This window comes from Triturus cristatus, chromosome 6 (genome assembly GCF_964204655.1).
Source record: "Triturus cristatus chromosome 6, aTriCri1.1, whole genome shotgun sequence".
In the NCBI taxonomy this organism is placed as follows: Eukaryota; Metazoa; Chordata; class Amphibia; order Caudata; family Salamandridae; genus Triturus; species Triturus cristatus.
The window spans coordinates 1,832,209,602-1,832,232,073 of NC_140589.1; the positions used below are offsets into that span (position 1 = coordinate 1,832,209,602).

Consider the following 22,472-nt stretch of genomic DNA (forward strand, 5'->3'; position numbering starts at 1 on the left):
GTTACCTTCTCCTCTGTGGAGGGGATAGGTAATTAATTTGTTCATTCTTGGAACATATGAGGTGAACTCTGTATCTTAGATTGTTTGATAGGTAGTGTCGGAAACAATCTGTAGGAGACTTCTAGCTGCAGTTTCCTTACCTGTTTTCGGTAACCCTGGGCGGAATTTGTGAAGTTGCACTATGCGCAACTCCGCGAAGTGCAAAAACCTTTGCCGCACTACTCGGAGCTCAATACGATAGAAAAATGCAGTTTGCAGTAATTGCACAGTGCCGGATGCTTGCCTGCACGGTGCAATCATTGCGAACAGCACCATGCACAGCGCAAGCTTTCCTTTTCTGCCGTTCGAGTACATTGTACATGAGCAACAGCTTTCTCAAAATGAACGGGCAGTTTCTCAACGCGAGCATACACGTTCACTCTCAATGAGAAACCTGCCCCTCAAGCGTTGAGAAATCTCGCTGGGAGGTTGATTTTCCTCGCTTGCCAACTTGACGATGAACGAGGAAAAATCTCGCCGGGAGGTTGATTCTCCTCGTTCACGCTCACCAACTTGACGTAGACTAACGCAAGCAAGTAAAAAAACTGTTCTCCACTACGCAGGGCAGAGTTTTTTGGATCTCCGCGAGCTACGTGTAACGCGGAGTGTGGAAAACTCCGCGAGCGGACCGGAGTTCACCACCCAGGCCTAGTTTTCAGTCATGCGAGTTATGGTTAGAGTTTCTAGACTTTATAAGAGGCTCTTCTTGCTATTCTCCCACAATGCTTTTTGCATCTTTCTGGAGGTTATGTATTACTTGTCTTTTTGGGTATGGGTCAATTTCCTCTGTGTGTTACAAGTCCTTGAGAAATCATAGCTGTTACTTCTTGAGGTGGACTTGTGATCAAATTGTGTTTCATATCACAAATGTTGCATGTGCTTGTTGCTAACAAGGATTAATTTTATATATTTTCTTTCAATGTTTTGTTTTTTCCTTATTTAATGTTAATTGATACCGCGCTAATAGGTGCATTCCCTTTTCTTCTTTCGCTTGCCTTGGTATTTTGAGTGTGCCCACAACTCTGAGTCATGTTCAGACTTTTGACCAAAAGGCCATGCAGGCGCTGGCTTTGTAGATACCTGTAGTCCTGCAGTAAATGTGAGCCAGCGATGCTCTGTGTTGTCAGACCACTCCTTGTCTATAGTGACCCAATTTTATATACATTATGTATATGTCCAGTCGATACACCATTGTGGCATAAATTATTACAACTGGCATAATTGATGAATGGTCAATATTAAATTCAATCCTATTAGTGTCATTTTAGTCTCTTTACAGTGCATTATGTAACCTTTGAGTGGTCATTTTGTTTAAACAAAATTCTCAATACCGTGGCGGTATTATTGTTCAACTTTCTTTTGGTGCTTATTCAGCTTAGTATAATGGAATTAGTTCTGAGAGTCCTTCTGTTGGATTTTATCAGGACAGTTCTTTCTTGGCTATTACTTTTTAGTTGTGAAGAATGCAGATTACAGACTTTTGACTTTCATTTTGCCATTTTGGTCAATGAGTTTTATTTTCCCTTTTGGGATAGAGGAGAATGTCTGATAACTGACAGATGGTTCTTTACGTTTGTATTCCCCCTTTGCCTTTAAGGGCCGATTCTCTTGGGCATGTGGGGTTGTTTATTATTTATATGTTCTGTGACCGTGATCATGGATTATTTTAAGAGCCATGCTATTTTTCTGCTATTCCTACATACATTTGGTTGGGTGTTAGTTATTGACCGTCTGGTTCTCTTTGAGAACTTCTGTCATATTAGTTCGCAGACCCTCATCCAGAGGGGTATAGCTATGGTATTTAATTAAAAAATTAAGGAATCTGCTTATAGATATCTCTATCAGAAGTTACTTCGGTAATGTAATATCTGGTAGAGACAGTCTAGCCGCAGATTCATTAACTCCCTGCCTAGCCTCCTCAGTCTGCGAATGACCTCTGAGGTAAGGGATATACCCTTTTTCAGAAGTGGTTTTCTTTACCAGTGATCACTATTTCAACTTGTGTGACACAACAGACCACTTGATCTGGCCTCATACGTTTTGTTTAAATGTTGCCATACCTGCCAATACCACATTTGTGTGGTCGGTAGGGTGGGTGGTGTTTTCTATTTCACACTGGATTGTGGATTGGACCCCAGTGGGCAGTATTGATTTATTTGTTCCTTCTTTGAAAGTTCTTGTTTGGTACCATCATACCATTGATTGGCCATGTCAGTTTGTCACGTAATGGTCTGAATCAACAAACAGCATGGTGTTTTTTTTTTTATAGGGTTTGTTTTTCTATTATCATGCCACTCATTACCACTGATGAATGGGCTGCAGATAGTAAGGTTTTCTTCCCTTACATGAGGGTTATTTACCAAGGCACAGGGTTTCAAAGATTTTTGGTGACTGGTCTATAGAGTATAAGGTTTCTTTCCCCTTGCATGGTGGTTATTCACCAGGGTGCAGGCTTTCATGTTGCCCTGTGCTTCGTTGATTCATTTGGGGTTTTCTTTAAAATCCATGTTGGGTATTAACATACCATTTGATGTTTCTTCTTCTATAACATTTCAAAGATTTTTGAACTTTTTGGCACACTGTTTCCACAACCAGTTTATATAGTGGCTCTGCATTTTAGCACGGAAGGTTTCACAGAAGAAACTGACTCCCACGCGCCAGAGGGGACTTAGTTGGCTCCACTCACGTCCTGACCGGAGTCAGTGTCATCGCCTATGCGTGTCCCCTGGCGCGCATAGGTACTGCTGAAAAATTTCTGGATCCAGACTGGCGCCTGGGGAGAATTCAAAAGTGAATGAATCTGCAGTTAGACTGTTTCTACCAGATATTACGTTACCGAAGGTAAGTAAATTTTACATTACACCCAGTGGGAACACTGCCCAACACCACCGAAAGGTAGTTCAAAAACATTTGCACACGTTTGCTTATTTTTCTTGTTTTGGCACATCAGACCCAGCCTCTTACTACTATAGGCTTGTACCTACATCTGTAAAGAAAAATATGCTTATGAACACCAAGCTGATATACTCTGCTTCCTCTATTTCCCATCGGTCTGTAAAGGGACTCGACTTTTGTACGGAAACCATGGACACAAACTGTCAGGGGTACAAAAGTTTGGCAGGTTCAGGGAACTGAGGTCTTATTCAGAGCATGCCTCATACCACATCAAATAATTTTCCTAAATAAAACCGTGCAACAAACTTCCTGTCTTGGAATAGCCAAGATGAAGGATTTGAACACCTCACATTCCCGTGTTCTCATGTTTTGAGAACTGGCAGCATTTCACACAGTACAGTGAGGATACACTAGATACCATGATACGAATAGGTTCTTACAATTCCTCAGACCTTCATTGGAAGGGATGGTTGGTTTGACCCGTGAACACAAATGGGTGTAAGTCTAGATTCCTGGGCAACACCGAAGTGTTCAGGATCAAGAGGCCTGATCAGCTTCATGTACAATCGGAACACTCGGGTGTGGTGACATCATATAGTGTTGGGAAGTTGTGCCTTGATTTTCTAAAAACCCCAACACACACTCGGGTGAAGAAACACTTGGCCCTTCTTTATAATGTCATCTATCTCAGGGATTTCTTGTTGGGTCCCCAGAACTCACGTCAAAAGCGATTCTTGTGTACAATATACAACAAGCTTTGTAAAGTCTCTCAACCCGAATCTGCTGAGAGACTGCATGAGATCGATAGGGTTAATTTAGAAAAGTCTTTGGCTGTGGTTGACAACAATATGACCATGTTAACATCCAGAATGTATTCACTGGGCAACATAGGATCTTCTGCAATTGACATAATATAGCAAGATATTTGTATTATTCAACATGAATAATACGTCTACTATGCATTCTGGTATTAAGCTGGACATTGCAGACTTTACGCTATGACCATGTACCGTGGCGGTATATCAACAGCATGAATCTTTTTTCTGCATATGATCTAATGGAAAGACCAATAAAAATGACACTAGGAGATGTGAAATATACCATGTTGCACATTTGACAAATTAGACCAATTACCTTTCACCATCACGGAGACACCATCCACAGACTGGATAATTCATGGTTATATGACCCCACCAGTCACGACTTTCCAATTCCTATATTTTCTGCATTACCAACAAGTAGGCAGATATGAAGCGCTAGGGGAAGGTTATGTGCATGAATACTGGGAATTACCATGTAGGTCTGGATGCACGAATGGTTATATGGACGTTTTCCTTAGTGGTTCCGACTGTGAGGATGCTTTAAGCGGGTCCTTAGTCTGCAAGGACATTTCTCTTCACGGGGCATGCATTGCTTCAGTTGCAAACTTGTCCTGTTATCTGAAGGGTTCTCCAGCTGCCATGATTCATCAGTTTTTTAAGCTGCTCTCGAATGGGATCTATTTGATGCTGAATGATCAAAATTGCTGTGGAATGGAACCGGGCATTGTTTATCTGGTAACGGTTAATTCCATAGACACTTGTTGCACACAGGTACTCTTCCACCTGCCCACACAGTTACACGCTATGGCCTTCGATAAATGTTTCCAACATACGCTCTGTTTCTCTGAACAGACTGAAAGTCATGCTTTTAAAAAAAAAAAAAGATGTGCCCTTTTCATCAGCCAGAGGGACGTTTGATCTCCAGGTTGCAAGTCCCTCGTCCGAGATACAGACGCTACTCCATACTAACTTCCCACTGCATTTTGGAAATCTGGTCCACCATATCTTTAATATGTCTGATTCAAAGGGGATAGTGCACTGGTTTGCACCTTTCAGACAATTTGTATACTATATTTCATACACACTGTGTTGGGAAGCGTTTTTGGAGGTCTCCCGCTTTTCCTGCTACTTGTGGCAGGAACCCTGATTTTAATTTTTCTGCTCTGCATTAGACGTCTCAGTTCAACTTGGAATGGAGACAGTAGTGCTTGGCTGCGATGCTGTGAGCGCATGTTACACTGCTTCGGCACACCTTCGCTCCGAGAACTGAATGAGAACTCATTCTTGTCCCTTAGGCCTGTTTGGCTTCACTGTGTACAACCTGTAGTCCGTTGCCTTCTTTGCAGCCACAAATGCATATTGGATCTATGCCTTGGATGGTAATCTTTTGCGTCATTTCGACATTGAAGTACTAATGGACCCCTTAAAGGCCCATGGGTATTGTTGTCCCCAGCATATTACATTGCTGATAAATGCATTCTTCAAGCCACTCTGTGATACTTTGGTTCCTAGTGAACTAGATGCCGGCTCTACGATCCGCTCACAGGATACAGTCGCTCCCTCAGCAGCTGCTGTGGGAACTGGATGGAACCACCTTTACTCCATAAGCCTGCTTCGAGGTGTGCCTCTGGGACCATCCTCTGCGATTGCGAGCAACAGCAATGTTGCGTCTACCACTCAGAGCACGTAAACCACCTTTTTTTTGTGCAAACTGAACCAAAACAATTTTTGTTTTTCTAGGCAGTATAGCTATCAGAGTGCTTGGGATTTTCATTGTGGCCTGCTGGTTTTTAGATTGCTTTTATATATCGAACCTTAGTATGAGGAGTGGGTATTATGTGCCCAGTTTAGGCCCAAGTAACGGAGCTACACCTTTTGCTTACATTGTTCAAATTTTGCACAATAAAATTTCTGCTGTGACCTTTTCGAAATATTTGCATGCACGACAATGTTAGATTAGTTTCTCTGAAACTAATTTATTTACACCGCTAGCTTCGCATACCATTATCACTATGCCTCAAACACCATGTATAAGGTCATTTGATGCACTATGTACAATGGTTTTCTATTTTCGTCCACAGGGTGACAGGGATATCTACATATCCATAACATTGCTGATCTATACGCACATCACAAGGATGCTTTCTATTATAAATGAGCATCCCAAAAGATTAGCAGAGGAGGCACTTCAGCTGACATCGAGGGTCCCTGCATGCTGAGCCTTCACCACACAGAGGTTATGTTATGTTATAACAACTTTTATAGCGCGCGAATACCCTTAGGTACCGCATACTGTAAAGGGAGATTAGTTTTTAAAAAGCCATGTTTTAAGATTTTGCCTGAACTCAGTCAGAGAAGATATTTTCCTAAGAGCGAAGAGAGTTTGGTGTCCTGTGCTATTGAGCATGGCGATTGGTCCTTTGATTCAGAATGCCCCTTTAGGAGGATCTTCTCTCACAGCTGTAGGGGAGAGTTCTCCACCCAAACCCTTCAACATGCCGCCTTCTTGTGTAGAGATTGAGCGGCGACAGTTGATGGCTTTCAACCTTCCGGCCAAAGTCTATATTGTTGTCTTGGCAGCCAGGCGTCCCTCGACCAAGATGGTTATGCCTGCTGTTGGGCTAAATTTGTGTCATGATGTTTCAAAAGAATCATTGATCCCTTTCTGCCCCCTTTCTCTGGGTACTGTTATGGTATATCTATCTGCAGTCTCTGCTTTTCTTCTTTTGCCTGACAACACTCTTTTTCAATCCCCTATTGTTTTTTAAAGGTTTGCAACATATGTTGTCTTCCACTCCTTTCATTCTGCCCCAGTGTAATCTCAATCTCGTCCTCTCCTTCTTTATGTGCACTGCCTTTGAGCCTTTACATAATGCTCCACTCAGGCTCTTGACCATCAAAACGGCCTTCCTCGTGGTGATAACATCTGCCCCGAGGGCCAGTGAGCTTCAGGCCTCATCATCCAAGCCTCCTTATTTAAACATCTACCCTGACAAACTGATACTTTGTATGAGGTCTTCCTTTCTTCCAAAAGTTGTCACTCCATTTCACATAGGCCAAACCATCACTGCCTACTTTTTAGGCTTCACATCATTCCTCCAAGAAAGAGAATAGCCTGCATCATCAGCTCCCAAATAGAGCATTGCTGTTCTACCTTGACTGAACACGAGAGTTCCAGGTGGATGACCAACTCTTCCTGGGATATGTTGGAGCAAAGAAGGGCAAGGCTGAACAGAAAAGGACCATCTCCCGATGGGTCGTGCTCTGAATTAAGATCTGCTACGCATTGACTAAGAAGCAGCCCCCCTGAGGTTTGGCAAGCTCATTCCACCAGAGCAAAGGCTGCTACCACTGCGTGGCATGCCGAGTTCTGGTCCTGAATATCTGCCAGCCAGCAACGTGGGCCTCAATGCACATGTTCACCAAACATTAGTCTGGACAGTCAGGTCTGTAGAGATGGGCATTTTCCCTGTTCGGTCCTGCAGGATTTCCTCGTATGACATTGGTCTTAAGACCAATCTCCCGGGAGGTATTGCTTGGGTATCTATTCTAAGGTAAGGAATCTGCAGTTGGAAGTCTTTATCAGATTAACAAGTTACTGGTGGAGACTCTTAACTAGCTGCAGATTCCTTACCGACGCACCTTTCCTCCCTACCCTGTGAACGGATTTCTAAGGACAGGGTTTTTCCCCTTTCAGAACACTAGTTTCCTACCCCAGTGGTCAGCGTAATTCATGGCTCCACGCTTCTGCAGTGGCAAGTCACGAAATGCACCTGACGTCCGTACGCCTCGGTGGCGCATATATAGACATCGCAAACGAAGCCACCTACCGGCGCACAGAGGGACTGCTCATGGAAAATTTGCTGCTAGATATCTGTACCAGATAAGGCATTACCGAAGGTAAGTAACTTGTTCTACAAGATGAGCAGGAAAGACAGATGTCTGTAACCCACTTATCTTCCATGACTTACCTGGAGATAATGTATATTTGCTACAGTCATTCCTGTCAGAAAATATTAGGATTACATTTATTAGTTAGTGAGTTCAAGAACCCCTCTCCTCTTAAGATGAACACTCAAGAACTCCACACAATGTATTGGAAAAGCTTTGTAAAATATTAAAACCCGGTTCTAATGCAGATTCTGGGGGTTATTGCTGAAATAGAAATAGTGAAAAGCAAAAATGGGATACATGCAAGTACAACAACAAATAGCATGTCAGATGATAAATGGATGTAATCAATCTTTATCAAAATCCCTCCCTTCCTAGTTAATGTCTGGCTTCACACCGAAATGCATAGAATTTAAAAAACAGTTTCCTAGGTGGCCTTTTCCACACATACCTTTCACTCGTATATACTCAGTGTTTCACAGTCTACAGCAAGTGAGGTCAGTTTGTATTTGTTTGGTCCTGCTTTGCTTGAGATGTACAAATAGCACCACACTTGCCAGTGCTTGCCCTTCAAGCACATGTTAATGACTTTGATGCTGTTGCAAAATGCTGAAGCTTTTCTTTCCGCTTGAATGCCTGTGCACCCAACTTCTATACGATCTCCCAGGGTTACAATGAGAATAACGGGTCTTGTGATGTTAATTGTGAAAAAAGGATCATTTGAATTTCTTTTGCACATTTCCCTAAATCTACTGTTCTTTATAAATCTTGCTATTGAATACATAACGTATGAGTTATTGATGTACTATCAACCTATAGCATAGCATCATGCTATAGAATGAGCAAAACATGCATTTATAACGAATTAATAAATGCCACAAGATGCTCAAAAGCAGGAAACCACAAAGCACATTACCCTTATACCTTAGGGTGTGGTTAGTGTTAGGCTGGGGTTCTTGGTGTTGGGAGAAACATATCAGCAGTTAAGAAAACACTCCTTAAAATGTACAGTGCATCACTTTGTAGATGAGGTGAATATTCTGCTAATTTAATGTACTTTGTGAAGCACCAAAAATCAAGTACTGCTCTTTTGTAAATTCACTTCTAATTGGAGATGTCCATGTCTATTTTTAATTTTAGCTACACATTGGAATGCAACTATAACACTGGGCGGTCTGTCAATGCTATTCCTGCAGCCTGCCATGATAATGGCAGGGCGAGCCCCCCTCCTCCTCCAGCATTCCCACCCAAGTATACCACAGACCTCTTCGAACAGGTAATTTTGCACCTGTGCCACTAAGAGCAGGACTCTAAATCATTTTGCTAAAATGCATTTTGCTTTGTGGATCAGAAGTTATTGGATTGACTTTTGGGGTTCTGCTGCTAAACCGTGTTTCTTTGGGATTTTCCAAGAGTAATAATGAAAATGAAGGAGTCAAGCACCAGTTTAGAAAGTTGCAGTTTCTTGTTTTGGTGTTGATATTGCTTTTTTTTAAATCTAAAGTCTTGCATTTTTTGATCCTCTCCTTAAATCCTAATTCCCGTGATTAAACCCACATCACACAAAAATGTCTGAGTTTTACTTCTAAAAAAAAAAAAATCAAGTTTTACGAATCTGTGTTTTTTTGTTTTTGTAATCTGAGCATTTGGAGTCCATGTATTCTCTATTTCCAGAAACATCTGAAAAGCCCGTCTTTTCTGTCTTTACCTAGAGGAATTGTGTCCTTGTTCTATTCTGTTATTTGTTGTTTCTTGTTCCAAGCTGTTCTCGTGTTTAGTAGCACTAACGTTCCAGTAGTGCTGTTGAAGAACATATCAACATGTACAAAACAAAGTCTTACACAGTGACCATACCAGTGGAAATTTTCACTGTCTGTTGTTTTCAAGCCAGGCCCGAGAGGTGTAGGTGTAGGTGTGTGTGTGTGTGTGTGTGTGTGGTGGGGGGGAGGTGCATTGAGAGCATGCTCTTCCAATTGTGCCCCAGGTACCACAGTAAGTTTCTGTGGTCGCACCATTACTGTTGCGGGGATTCTGCTCATGCACAGAACTATGCGCAGGAAACCAGGACCTCAGTGAATTGTGGTGTACCAAAAAACTCACCTCAGTACCCAGAACCCCTATCCGACTAGCATCAGTGTCTCATTCGTTGTCCGTATCTTCTGGAAGCTGCCAACGATTAGACAACCCAGAACAAGCGACTTAGAGTACTCTCAGGAATGGTGGGAATCAGAAACACCTTTTCTTTGTTATTCTCATATCCGTCCACAACGTGAGTAATCAGAGACACGGAAAAGTTTAAAATGTTTATTTTTAACTACGTGCTCTAAGATGCAGTACTTTGGCTAACATAAGCAGACAAATGATTAGAAATAAAACCATCAGCATTGTTACAATACCATAAGAAACAAAGGGAGAATTCATGTTACAATGATAGTGGAAACAGGTCCTATAATACCTTGTGCTCCACCCTCCCCTGGCTAGTAAGCTAGTTTTATATAATAATAGAAGGTCTCTAGGTTTGAATGGGGAACCCCATACCTCAAAGATCAGCTTAGGTGAATCACATCACAGGATCAGCTCTGCTCTCTGTGTCTGGAAAGGTTTTCTCTAAGTGTCTGAATCATGCATGCAAATGCAATACTAAAGGCACCCGAGTTTCAGATATTTGCAGCTGTGTGCTTGTTGTGTCGTGAGCGTAGGCCGATCAACCTGAATTCAACAGCATACATTGTTATTTGATCTTTATGGTTTCTGCACACAGTGTTCAGACTAAGGTCGCGGTGCACGTCTAGGGATGTGAATAACAGACCGTTCTCATGTGAAGAAAAGCAAGCAAGCAGTTTTACTTGTAATAACTTCCTGTAGTGTCGTGTGCAAAAGCAGCAAAGTGGCAAGATGGTGTTAACATCTAAAACGCTTATGCTAACATAGCAATGTGTGCAGGCAAAACCCTGTCTCCACTACACCCTCCCTTGATCGGACCAAGAACAAAAATAGGGAAGAAATGTAGGAACGCAGAGTTCGAGTGAGACAGAACCAAGTTCATATATTGCCAATCCATATAATTGGTAGTGGAAAGTTCAAAAAGTTTGTTGGGGATAATTAAAAAACAAAAAAATCAATCAGGGGCGGTATACAGCCCATTCTGAAGAAAAAAATAAAAAGTAAAACATTTCCAGTTAGTCAGCGCGGAAGATGGACAACTGCCAATTTAATCCATCAACGTGTTGGCACAGTATGTCGCAACAGCCTCCAAGAGGAAGTCATTGTAATCTTCAGTAAATGAGTCAGCCATCCAATCTGATAAACTAAAAGAACATACATGTTCTTCGATTACCGGAGTCCCTAGTACCATCAGAGGACAACTTGCCTACTTGCGTGTTCTTCAAGATAACTTCACGCCAAGAAGTCATGAGCTGCTGCGTATATATCCCAATTTTCCAGAATTCCATGCGCAGCTGCACAGGCCATCATCCCGATACCAGAACAGTCTAACTCATGAGCCACTAAGGGACTCATCAGTCGATTATAATCCGGGGCAGGAGACGCCATGTTCGACAGGCACAAATCCAGAGCCCATTCAAATAAACAATCAAGGCAATGGAAAACAGGTTGCTCGCAAGTAAAGTATGAGAACCGGAAGGATAATCCATAGGCTACGCTCAAAGTGGCCAGTGGTAGTGTCCCATAGTATTCAAGCATCCGGTTGTGCAGATGAAGCAGCCAAGGCACACTGTCTTGTGATACAGATCGTGCAGCCATTGCAGAGCAAACAAATCAACAGCAGCACACCAGCAGTCAAGGTGAGAATTAAAGGAAGCCCGCCGAAGACTCTGGAAAAAATAGAATGAAAAAATGCCGGTATTGCACCAAATATTGTGTGAAACAAGGTCACAAGGCCGAAGCCCACAACTTTGAAAAAATGCACCAAGCCAGTTGTTGACGAGGCATTGAATATAGTGTGAAACAGAGCACCGAAATGAAGGGGGCGATCTGTATTTAAAAGAGCATGCACCTCAGTGCGGGTGTTAGCCACGTGAAGGACAAATGTTTCACGGGACGAAGTTAGGGCGACTTCTTTTTGAGACAATATATCCCTTATTCTGCTCATCTTGTGGAACTCTGCTTTCAAGGTTGGTATGGGAGGCCTGATGGATACATCGAGTCTCCCATGTGGGGGCGGGAAAAGCACATTCTTACAACAGACTACACATTGTGAGACAGTTACAATGTACGGAATCCCTACTAGCATCCCACAGCATGCCTCATTATTTAAAAGCAAATAACTACCGTTTAAAAAAAAAATATATATATTTTGTTTATTAGCTTTTATAAAGCAAATAACTACCGTTAGCTAATAATGTGAAAGTGGATGTAATCGCTGGCACAGGATTTCCCTTCAGAATGCAAGCTAAATTCGGGGCGTGAACTTTGCGTGCGCCATGCAATTGGATGTTCCTACAAACTACTGAGTGATCAGGTGTGGAAGTGCAATCCTCTCCTTTTAAATATACCTCTTTACCCTCTCTCATGCACCTGTATGTAAATGGGAGCGACCAAACTTCACGTAGGAAAGCAGTACCTAGCGGTTCATATCTGCCTAAGGCATAGTGTTTCATACATAAACTGAACTAAAACAAAGGAAAAGGTAGTATGATTAACCCATGGATAAGCCACACAGCTTAGTTTGATTCGGCCACAGAGAATGGTAAAGGTTCCAACTTTTCAATATGCAATAGTGAATATGTCGCATCCTTCATGGACATGAACTGTTTATCAGTCAGATTGAACGACAAGAATAAAGATGATGTATTCATGTAGTCCCAGGGAACTTTCCCAGCCTTCAATGTTTGTAAAGTCCATGCCACCATGTCTAGACCATCAAGGACCGGGACAAACATTTTTATGCCAAAGAGAATTTCGTATGGGGTCCACCCACCCAGAGACCTTCTAGGGAGATTAAGTGCATGTTGAATGCTATACAAATGGGCCAACCAGTTACTGCCAGTACCTAAAACCCTAGCTGTCAAGGACTGCTTTAAGTCACGGTTCATTCGCTCCACAACACTATTGTCTTCAGGCCGGTATGGAGACGAAACTTTGACTTCGACCCCCAAAGATCTCATGGCATCCTTGTACGCCTTAGAGGCGAACGCCGGACCCTGGTCCGAATGGAGGGTACCACATGCAAAAAATTCCCACAAAGACACGCAAAGCGCTGATGACAGTTCGAGCATCAGCACTCCGTTGTGGCCAGACCGATAGAAAATGTGTGCACTGCAACTAAGATGTACTTATACGCAGTATCAGAGGAGAAATGACTGCAGTGATCCAAATAAACACACCCAAGTGGTTTGTTAGATATGTACAACTGTGTTTGAGGTGGACGCGCAGCAGTAGAAGGTTTAATCTGCTGGCAAATGTCACAATTAAGGACATAATCACGAGTTTGTTTATACAATCCGTGCCACCAGTAACATTGTTGTAAGATAGTGACAGTCGCTGAAACACTGGAATGGGCAGAAGCCATACCTTCGTGAGCGGCTGTTATAAAGGAAAGTCTGCAGTCCGCGTTGGGAATCAATCGGTCACCAACATTGTTAATTCTCACGTAGGGAACTTTATCAGGACTTAAATGATAAGAGTATCTGGAAGGGAAACCTCTAGGGTAATTATCACACTTCTCTGTAGCAGCAATAGCTGCCAAGATGTCATCATCAATCTTACTCTTGGATCTTGTAACTGCTGCTACCAGATATGTTCCCACTGCTGTTGTCGCTGCTTCGTCAGCTAAACTGTTGCCAACAGCACGTACACCTACGCGCTGGTGACCAAGAGTGTGAATTACATTCACGAGCGGCAGACGTTGTTTAAGTTCTGCGACTCGAACCCAAAGCATTTTATGTTTGATTGTGCTACCTTTGGAATCACAATATTCATTTTGAGACCAAAAGAATAAATTGTCGTTGAAAGATTGAACACAGTAATATGAGTCACTCACAATAAGAGTAGGTACCTGAGGATCAGCAAACTCTAGTGCAAGCACCAGAGCACGTAGCTCTGCCAACTGGGTGGTACAATCACCCAGTGTCTGCGTGTGCACGACACCAGACTTGAATTCTCCTTTCACAAAAGTACCAGCCACTATTGCGCAGGCTGCTGAATAAGCGTGCTTAGACTCCGTCGCCGGTTGCGCCGAACCGTCGTTGTAAATGATAAAATTGGTAATCCTCAAGCGGGCGCAATGACAGAGGAGCTGGATGAACAAATTCATACTGTAAATACTCCTGAGTCTGCAACGAGGAATCAAAGATGAAAGTGACATCCAGGGACGTCAAAGAAGTGGTCCATTGTATCCAACGTGGATGCAAAGCTTTAGAATTGGGTACACTGGCTTTCGTCACAGCCTGTAGAGCAGGATACGGTTTGACAACCAACATGCATTTCCCTTGCGACAGCGCTCTCTCCTTGAGAATCGCCATCTGCACTGCAGTCAACGTTTTCGACGGTGAAAAAACTCATTTCAGCCGAAGTGTACAAGTCAGTCAGTCAGTCAAAGCTTTATTTCGATAAAAAGTCATTATCATAAAAGCAGCTCAGTGTATAAAAAGTTACAGTTAAGAACAACAGTAATAAATTTAAAAAGATTTTATATCTCTGTTCCAACATTTAGAAAGGGCAATAGTTTCAAAAAATGTTTGTTCAGTTAAACTAGCCAACTAGTTGGTTAAATTTTAGAGGTTAAACAATTATGGCAGCATTTTCAGTTTAAGAAATTTTTCTAACAAAGAATTAAACAGATTGTTTTAGCTTTTTGGCTCGGATAGCCCAAGCCCAGGATAGAAACTTGGCTAGGGCGCAAGCATAGGGTACGCTACTGTCCGAAATAAGTATCCTGATTGCCACATCATGACTCCTAGTCCCCAGCTGACGGCATAGGTTTTTGAGCCAGACCCTCCTTGGAGTAGCATATTCGCCGCACACAAACATAAAATGTGCTAATGTTTCCGGTTTAACAAGACACGATGGGCATAGCTCAGACATTTCCATACAGGATTTCCATCTTTTAGTAAAGGTATTAAGTGGTAAGGTTCCCATTCTAAATCTAAAATACAGGGCCCTATCAAAGGGTTTTCCAATTGCATCCAAGTACAGTTCCCGCCTGGGGCAGTCTTTGAACCTCAGAAAGTCCTCTGTTAGCCTGCCCAGGGAGGTGCTAGAGTTTCTTTGAGAACAAATCCAGTCCCAATAAAGCTTTTTAAGTGTTTGCTTTGGGGGTGAAGTTCTACTTAGCCATGATTCAAGTTGACCCAACTTAATTAATAAGTTTTTCATGTCTTTTAGCCATTTGATTTTATACCAGCTTGGTGATGACATGATTTCTTTGAGGCCTCTGGCATATCCGCTTAGTTCTTCTACCCGCCAAATACAGGCCCATAATAATAAAGGGCGAAATTTCGCGATTTCGCCAATCTGGGTACAGCCAAGGTCCATGAATAAAGGAAGTGTCGGGGTGCCTTGTGGAAGGGACATTATTTCTCTGCAGAATTTGTTCTCAGATCTCTGCAGAGCGTCAGTGGACGAAAAGCCCCAGAGTTCCGCCCCATAAAGGGCAGAGCTAACTCCTTTAGCTGTGTAAATCTCAAGGACTGTTCCTATAGGCCTTGTTGTACTGGAACGTTGCTCTCTTAATAGGGCACCTGTAATCCTTTTGTGGCTCAACAGCATTTTATCTAGGTGTGGCGTCCAGTCCATTTTATCCGAAAGGCGTATCCCAAGGTAATCAAAGACCTTTACCCTTTCCAGAAGCTCAGCGTTTAGGGTGGGGGAACGCACATGTTGTTTCGGTGGATTGAGGACAAGGTACTTCGTTTTGTTAGTATTTATTACCAGACCTCGTTTGGTACAAAATGATTGGAAATTGTCCAAAAGTCTCTGGAGTTCCATTGGGGTTTTGGAGATTAAAAGCGTATCATCCGCGAAGAGGAGGGTCGGTATGCGTTTGCCAGCCAGGGATGGCTCGTCAGATGGATGTTTGAGGAGATGCTCAACCACCCCATTGATGTAGAGAGAGAAAAGGGTGGGAGCCAGAACACATCCCTGGCGGACTCCTCTCTCAACCGGAATACTGCCCGTTTTCTCCCCTCCAGGGCCCCACCTGACCTGGGCAAAGCTGTCCTGGTGTAGTCTGACTAATAGGGATAGTAGATAATGTGGCAGCCCCATGTCAGCAAGTACTTTCCATAATAGGTCCCTAGGTACAAGGTCAAAGGCAGTCTTTAAATCGATAAACGCGAGATAAAGACTGCCCTTGCCTATAACCACAACCTTCCAATATACCATCATGAGCCTGAATGCCTGCTCAATCGTTCCAGTACCCACTCTAAAACCTGCCTGGAAGTCGGAAAGGATTTTATTTTCTTCTACCCAATTTAGGATTCTAAGTAACAGGACTTTGCCGACAACTTTTTGGCTGGTATCTAACAAGCTGATTGGCCTATAGTTAGATGGGTCATCCCTCGAACCTTTCTTATGGATGGGGACCACCTCCGCCCCTTTCCACGATGAGGGAATAGGGGCACCCCTACAGATGGCAACAAGAAGGGAGTGGATCAATTTGCCCCATTTGGTGCTATCGGATTTTAACAGGTCCCCGGGAATCCCATCAGGTCCGGCCGCTTTTTGTGGAATGATAGAGCTTATTGCGTATTCCACCTCCTTTAGCGTAAAATCAAAGTCAGTGGGGCAGAGTGCATAGTTTGTGGTAGGCAGGGATATAGCAGACCCTCTCCCGTTGGAGCCGTCCTGGCAGGAGTAGAGTTTGGAGAAGTGGTCATCCCACACCTGGCTTGAGATGTTACAGGTTAGCAGATCACTGTCTGGTCTGTTACGTGCCCTTATAGTGTCCCAAAAATATTTAGAGTCTTTTTTCAGGCTGGCTTCTTTAAGGGTTAACCAGTAGGCATCTTCCCACTCCCTTTTGGCCAACCACAAGACCTTTTTATATTCCCTTCTAGCTATTTGAATTGATAAGGGGGACTTCCCTTTAACTGCCTCAATTAGACATGTCTTGGCCTTTCTGCATGATGCAGAATACCAGTCGTGTCTGCCTTTGGGTTTGGTTAGAGGTTTGGTTTTCCCTATAATCCCTTTTACCCAGAAAAGGTCCCCTATAGTTTTTATGGCTACTTCGTAGATAGTTGTTACCTTATCTGCTGCCATAAATAAATCTATGGAGCTGATTACAATTTGTGTGCCATTAATCACCTCTTCAATAGTGGACAATTTATTAGTATTACACAAGATCTTATTCCACTTAAGGCGTCTTCCACAAGAGGAGACAGTAATCTCCTGTGGACAGCTCGGTGGTGCTAGCGGCGCTCTGGTAGACCAAGAATTCATTAGGGTTAGGGAAAGTGAGTTATGATCACTCTCTATGGTAGGAATAACAACCATATCGATGACCGAACTCCAGAGCCCCCGGTCCAGCAGAATATAGTCTATCCTTGTGGAGTGACCAACTCTGTTGAACGTTGGGGCACCCATCTGATCAGAACGTGTGCGGCCATTGGCTGCTCTTAATCCAAACTCTAATGTAAGTGCGTTAAGCTGTATTGCACTGCGAGTCCAGCGCTTAATGGGTGGGATAGAGAGGATGGGAATACCCCACCTACTGTCCTCTTCTCCTAAATCGGGTATTCCTTCTAGGGGGAGTGGCTCATATGTGCAGTTGAAATTTCCTGCTATTATGATATGGCCAGGTTCGTTATGGTCCCCTAATTGGGCCTCAAGTTCCGCTACTGTTGGTGAGATGCACCCATTTTTGGAGCCTCTAACGTAGACATCGTAGAGATCTACAAGTAGTCCCCCACGTTGGCCCGATAGAGAGATACCAAGGATGTCTGGGTTTCCTGCCTTTTTTATGGTTATCCGACAGTTGAGCGAAATGCTTACCCAGATAATAAGCCCCCCTGATGGCCGCCCCTTCCCTGCCTTAGGTTTTACAGCTGGTGTATAAAATGTGACAAACCCGACACGGTGCAGTGGCTCAGTGATCCAGGTCTCTTGGAATACACAAATCTTGTGGGCGTCAATCAGGACATTCCACTCCGGGAGGCCTAATTTCCTAGAGATCCCCGCAAGGTTCCAACTAAGAATTTTTATCTCGCCATGTGTTGGATCACCGTCGAGGATGGTAATAATTTTAGAATTTGGTGGGTCTACACTGTCCCTAGTAAATATGTGGGCAAGTGGTATTAGGGGTGCCTCTGTTGGGGATTCGGAACATATAGGGAGAGATGTGGCTGGCGGAACATCCTCCATATCGTTATCGGTGATAGTGAGATTTATATCTGGACCTTCCATGAAGTTAAGTCAGTCTACCTCATCTAGCACACAGTATCTATTTGGATGAGCGAATTGTGAATACGAGGGGTCGAAAGAAGGGGGCAAGTCCTGCCATGGCTGTTGCCAATGATGGTTAGCGAATTGTGGAGGCTGAAGGGGTTGCTGCCACTGCTGAGCAGCCTGATATAGGGGTGGTAGATGTTGAAAAGGTTGTTGCCACTGAAGACTAGCATGATGTGGGAATAAAGATGAGAATTGTGGTGGTTGTTGCCAGTGTTTAGTGGTATGTTGCGGGGGATACACAGACCCTCTGTTAGTTGGAAAAGTAGGCCGATGGGGATTTAGTCTTGGCGGCATGGGAAGGAAATAAGACAAAGGGAGTGGATTGATTTGGGTAGCAGGACCACTATTGGGTGTATTGCATATGTAGCTGGCTGCCCCTATATCCCTAAAGTTAACTGTAATTACATCCCCTGCTATTGTTTTCTTACTCCTGCCCACCCAGTCCCCTCTACGCACTGTAAGAATTTCACCACTCATATTGCTAGGTAAAGGTTTGTGTAGTTGAAGCCACTGAGCACATTTGTTTTTTAGCTCTACAAAGGTTTCTTTTACTCCCTCCTTCAGTGGGGGAACGGCTGTCAGCACAACCACAAAAGGAGAGACTTCCGGTGGCAGGCTAATTGACTTAAAGCGCGCCTGCTTTGGCTTAGAGCCTTCGGGCTTGTTTGTAGAATGAGGAGCTGCAGGGTTAGTAGACTTTCCTGTGAGATCTTTTGCTTGTAAGTTGGTAGTTTTATTTCCACCAGCAGATTGTTGCAAAGCCGAAGTAGGACCCACCGCCTTCGGAGTAGATAGGGGTGGGGATTGAGCAGAAGTATTCCCTGTTTGGGACAGGTGTAATACAGCTGAATCCTTGGTAGCTGATGGTATTTTTGCCTTGTTAGATGCATCTTTAGGGGGCTTGACGCAAGGTGAAGGTTTGGGAAGCGTTTCTTTAATCCCTTGTGACTGAATAGACCCAGGCCCATTCATCTTATTAGGCCATTTCGAAGTTATTAGCGACGTGAGTCTGTCAAGTTTGGAGATTAAAGGCTTTATTTGCGCTGCTATTGTGGCCTCAAGGTCCAGTTTAAGATCTGTTACCATGTTTTCAACCCAGCAGGGTATGCCTGACGCCAGGTGCGGGGTAGGCGATATCAAGTTGTGATTCCTTGCTTTAGCTTTAGGTTTTTCCTTAGACTTGGTCTTGGACGCCACCTTTGTAGGAATAGTAACCCTGCCCCCAGTGTCGATAGGTACAGAAAGTGTTCCTTTGTCCATTTGCCCATCTAGGCTTGGCTTCGTCTTTTCAGATGTCTGACAGACTTCTAGATCTGGGGTAGCCTCAAGATCAACATAAGACGGATCCGAGTCAGATTGGGTGACTGACAAATCGACAACGTTCGGAACTGTGAATTCGCCAGCGGTGGTCAAGGGTAGGGGTAAGGAACAATTAATCAAAGCTTGCTGGGAGGGTGAATTTGCGTTTGCAAGAGAGCCCAAGGAAGAGCGCTTAGCGTTCATGAGGTCCAAGGAAACTCTTTTTTCCAGCAATATAATACTTTTATCGATGGTCTCATTCACCCGTGAAATAAAAAGAACTATAGGTCCAGTCACTTGTGCTACCGCCATGGCTTTTTTAGTACAGCTTCTAGTTCTATTGCGCATAGTTGACATCTGTGGTGCTGGGTCAGATGCAAGAAGGGGCCTCTCAAAAGCGGTAGATGATGGGGCTAGGAGGCGGGCACTATGTGTTTATAAAAGAGATGGAAATCACAGTTCCGCCTACCTTGCCAACGGATGAGGGGCGAGGATACAGGGGTTCAGGGCCAGGGCCGTCCTCTGTCTTCCTTGAACGGCCTTAAACGCCCCGGCCTTTGCCCCGCGCGTGTCCCGCATGCGCGTTGCTGCCACAGCTTATCTAAGGAGAGGTCAAGTGGAGAGGGCGGGAAGAGGACCAGCTGTGACCGATCCGCGCCGCTAGGCACGCTGGTCCTCGCAGTCCCGCCTCTGACCTTGGTGACCAGCTGTTGGTTTCCAGGAAGCGCGTTGGTGTTCATGCACGTCGAGGGACAGGAGGCTAAGTCCACAGTAACCAAAATCTTTGCCTACGAGCGGCACCCGCGAAGCGGGGGCTGCGAGGCGTGGCGAAGTGGCCGGAGAGCAACAGGAATCAGGAGCAGCGCTCCAAACAGTAAGGGACCCTGGATGGCCAGCTGGAGGTGTCTGGGGATGATGCGGGTCTTCTTGTTGTCACGGGCAGCGTTGCCGGCCAGCTCCAGGATCTCAGCGGTCAGCGTAAATACCTATCCAACTCGCTGTTCGGGCGTCTGCTAGGTGCAACCTTCAACGCTGTAAACTGAGCAGCTCAGCCGAGCTGCTACCGGCGTGTCGAATTGTCGAAGCGCGGCTCTCCACTTTGCCGGAACTTCTCAGACCTCCCCCTCGCCTGACTGGGGGGGACTCTCGCCAGATGCTCCAGTGGCCACGCTAACCTTGGATGCTCAGGGCTCGGGGAACACCCAAGGGCACCAAAGTGCTCCGAGCTCCTAGGCTCCAAGTCACTGCCAATGCCTCGTGCTCACAGTCAGTCCGATTCTGCCTTCTCCCTCCTCCGCTGTTAAAATGCCGGTCCAATCGAGGTTTACTAGGAGGAGGTGGTCTGCAGCCTGCGGCGGTTCCAAGGCAGGTTCTGAGGTAGTTTCCGAGGCACCGCGGGGATGAATAACTCGGTGAAAACCGCTTGCTCCTGCCGCTGCCTCTGCTGCCGCTCTGCTCTGCTTCCTCCCTTGTGTTCTATCTGTTAAGAAGGAGCAGATCCAGCTCCACAGCTCAACCATACCACTCAACTCTGTCGTCACAGTGTGACTTGTAAGCAATAGGGACAGTGTCCCCTTCATTAAATGTCATGCACGTGAAACCCACTGCGCCAGGCACAATTCTGATTACGAGTTTTGTGTGGTTATCACGTGTCAATAAGTATTTAGAAGCAAGAATATCAGCCTGCAAAGAGTGCAGGATAGCCGAATGTTCTGGCAGCCAGCTCGATTTAGTAAAAGTAGGTTGTACGAAGGCATATAGCGGCTTGATACGCTGGGCATAATCGGGAATGTAGGTATGCCCGAAATTTAAAAAAAACTGCAAAGATTGTAGTTTTTTCAGAGTTGTAGGAGCGCGCAAACATGTGCATTTCTCCAGGAAGTGAGGTCCTTCGTTGTTGAGTTCGTAGTCCAAAAACAACACTGTATACTCTGCAATGTGTGATTTCGCAAAGTTAAATTTGTAACTGTCCGCAAACATAACAATGATGCGGTCAACGCGACACTGATGCGGCCGTAATTCGTCTGTGAGATAAATATCATCAACATACAAGTACGCATCAGGGTCAATGCTCTCTAACAGAGACCACACGCGTGGCAAAGACTCCTGGACTGTTTTTGTAGCCCATGGCTAATCTTTTAAACTGTTTTTGTTTGCCGCCAGAAGTAAAGGCTGTCCACTGACTACTAATAGAGGACAGGTTATGTGAGAGATGTCAAGTGTGGTCTTAAACCTTTTTCTCACAAGACTTATCAACGAGGGCAGAACTGTAGGTATTCTGTTCCGAGCACGTCCGACAATGAGAGTTCAAATGTTGATAATCCAAAACTAGGTGGTACGACCCATCAGGTTTGGTTACAGTGAAAAGTGGATTATTCATGGGTGACACACGTTTCAATTACACCTTGATATTCCAATTGTTCAAGGATTTCTGGGACGTGAGATCTAGCTTCACGGCGCATGGGATATTGGAGTTGTGGCTGTGGCATAGACCATAACGGAATCTCATGGCTCGGTGATAATTTATCCCACCCAACCTGAGTACGGTACAACGCCAGAGCAAGCACCTGTGCCCACTCTACTGCAAAGTTCTGAGCTTGCTCCTTCGGCACAGTGTGCGCGAAAGATGGGAGGAAAACCTCCTCCCCACTAGGAGCCGCCAAAACGAAAGCTGGGGGCCAGTCCGCCTCTGCTAGCAAAATGTCATACGTAGAGGTCAGATTTTCCCCCAAAATCCCTTTTATGGTACGTTGTATGTCATCTTCAATTAAAAGGACTATGTCATATAGTCTGTCAGGGGGAGCCACTCTAGTGTCAGTAGTTTCTACAGTAATTAAATGTGTCAGTTGCTGTCGCCTTCAGATATGGACGCAGTGTTTGCCTCACTATTGTAACCTCCACTGCGCTGTCTAGCAGCGTTAGTGCTCATGTCCGGTTCCGAAGCTGTGTTCTCACTGTCTGTGGCATACCTCGCTGTTAGTGCAGCAACTTTCTTTTTCTGAAACGTAGGTCGCTGACGTGCAAATTCGTCCTGCTTGCCTTTACCCTCAGCCGGGCGGGGCTGCTCATGTCCTTCTGGGGCACCCCAACCTTTGCCACGTTCTCCTCCACCAGATT

The 22,472-nt window shown here is 44.5% G+C and overlaps 1 protein-coding gene across 11 annotated transcripts in view; it reads left to right on the plus strand.

The window, feature by feature from the left end:
- AGBL5 (AGBL carboxypeptidase 5) overlaps window positions 1-22,472 on the plus strand; it is a 468,371-nt gene that overhangs the window by 164,862 nt on the left and 281,037 nt on the right. For all 11 annotated transcript variants that reach the window (XM_085613234.1, XM_085613239.1, XM_085613240.1 and 8 more), the window contains one exon: window positions 8,787-8,922. In XM_085613234.1, the coding sequence (XP_085469360.1) occupies window positions 8,787-8,922 (136 nt within the window). The remainder of the gene's footprint in view (window positions 1-8,786; window positions 8,923-22,472) is intronic.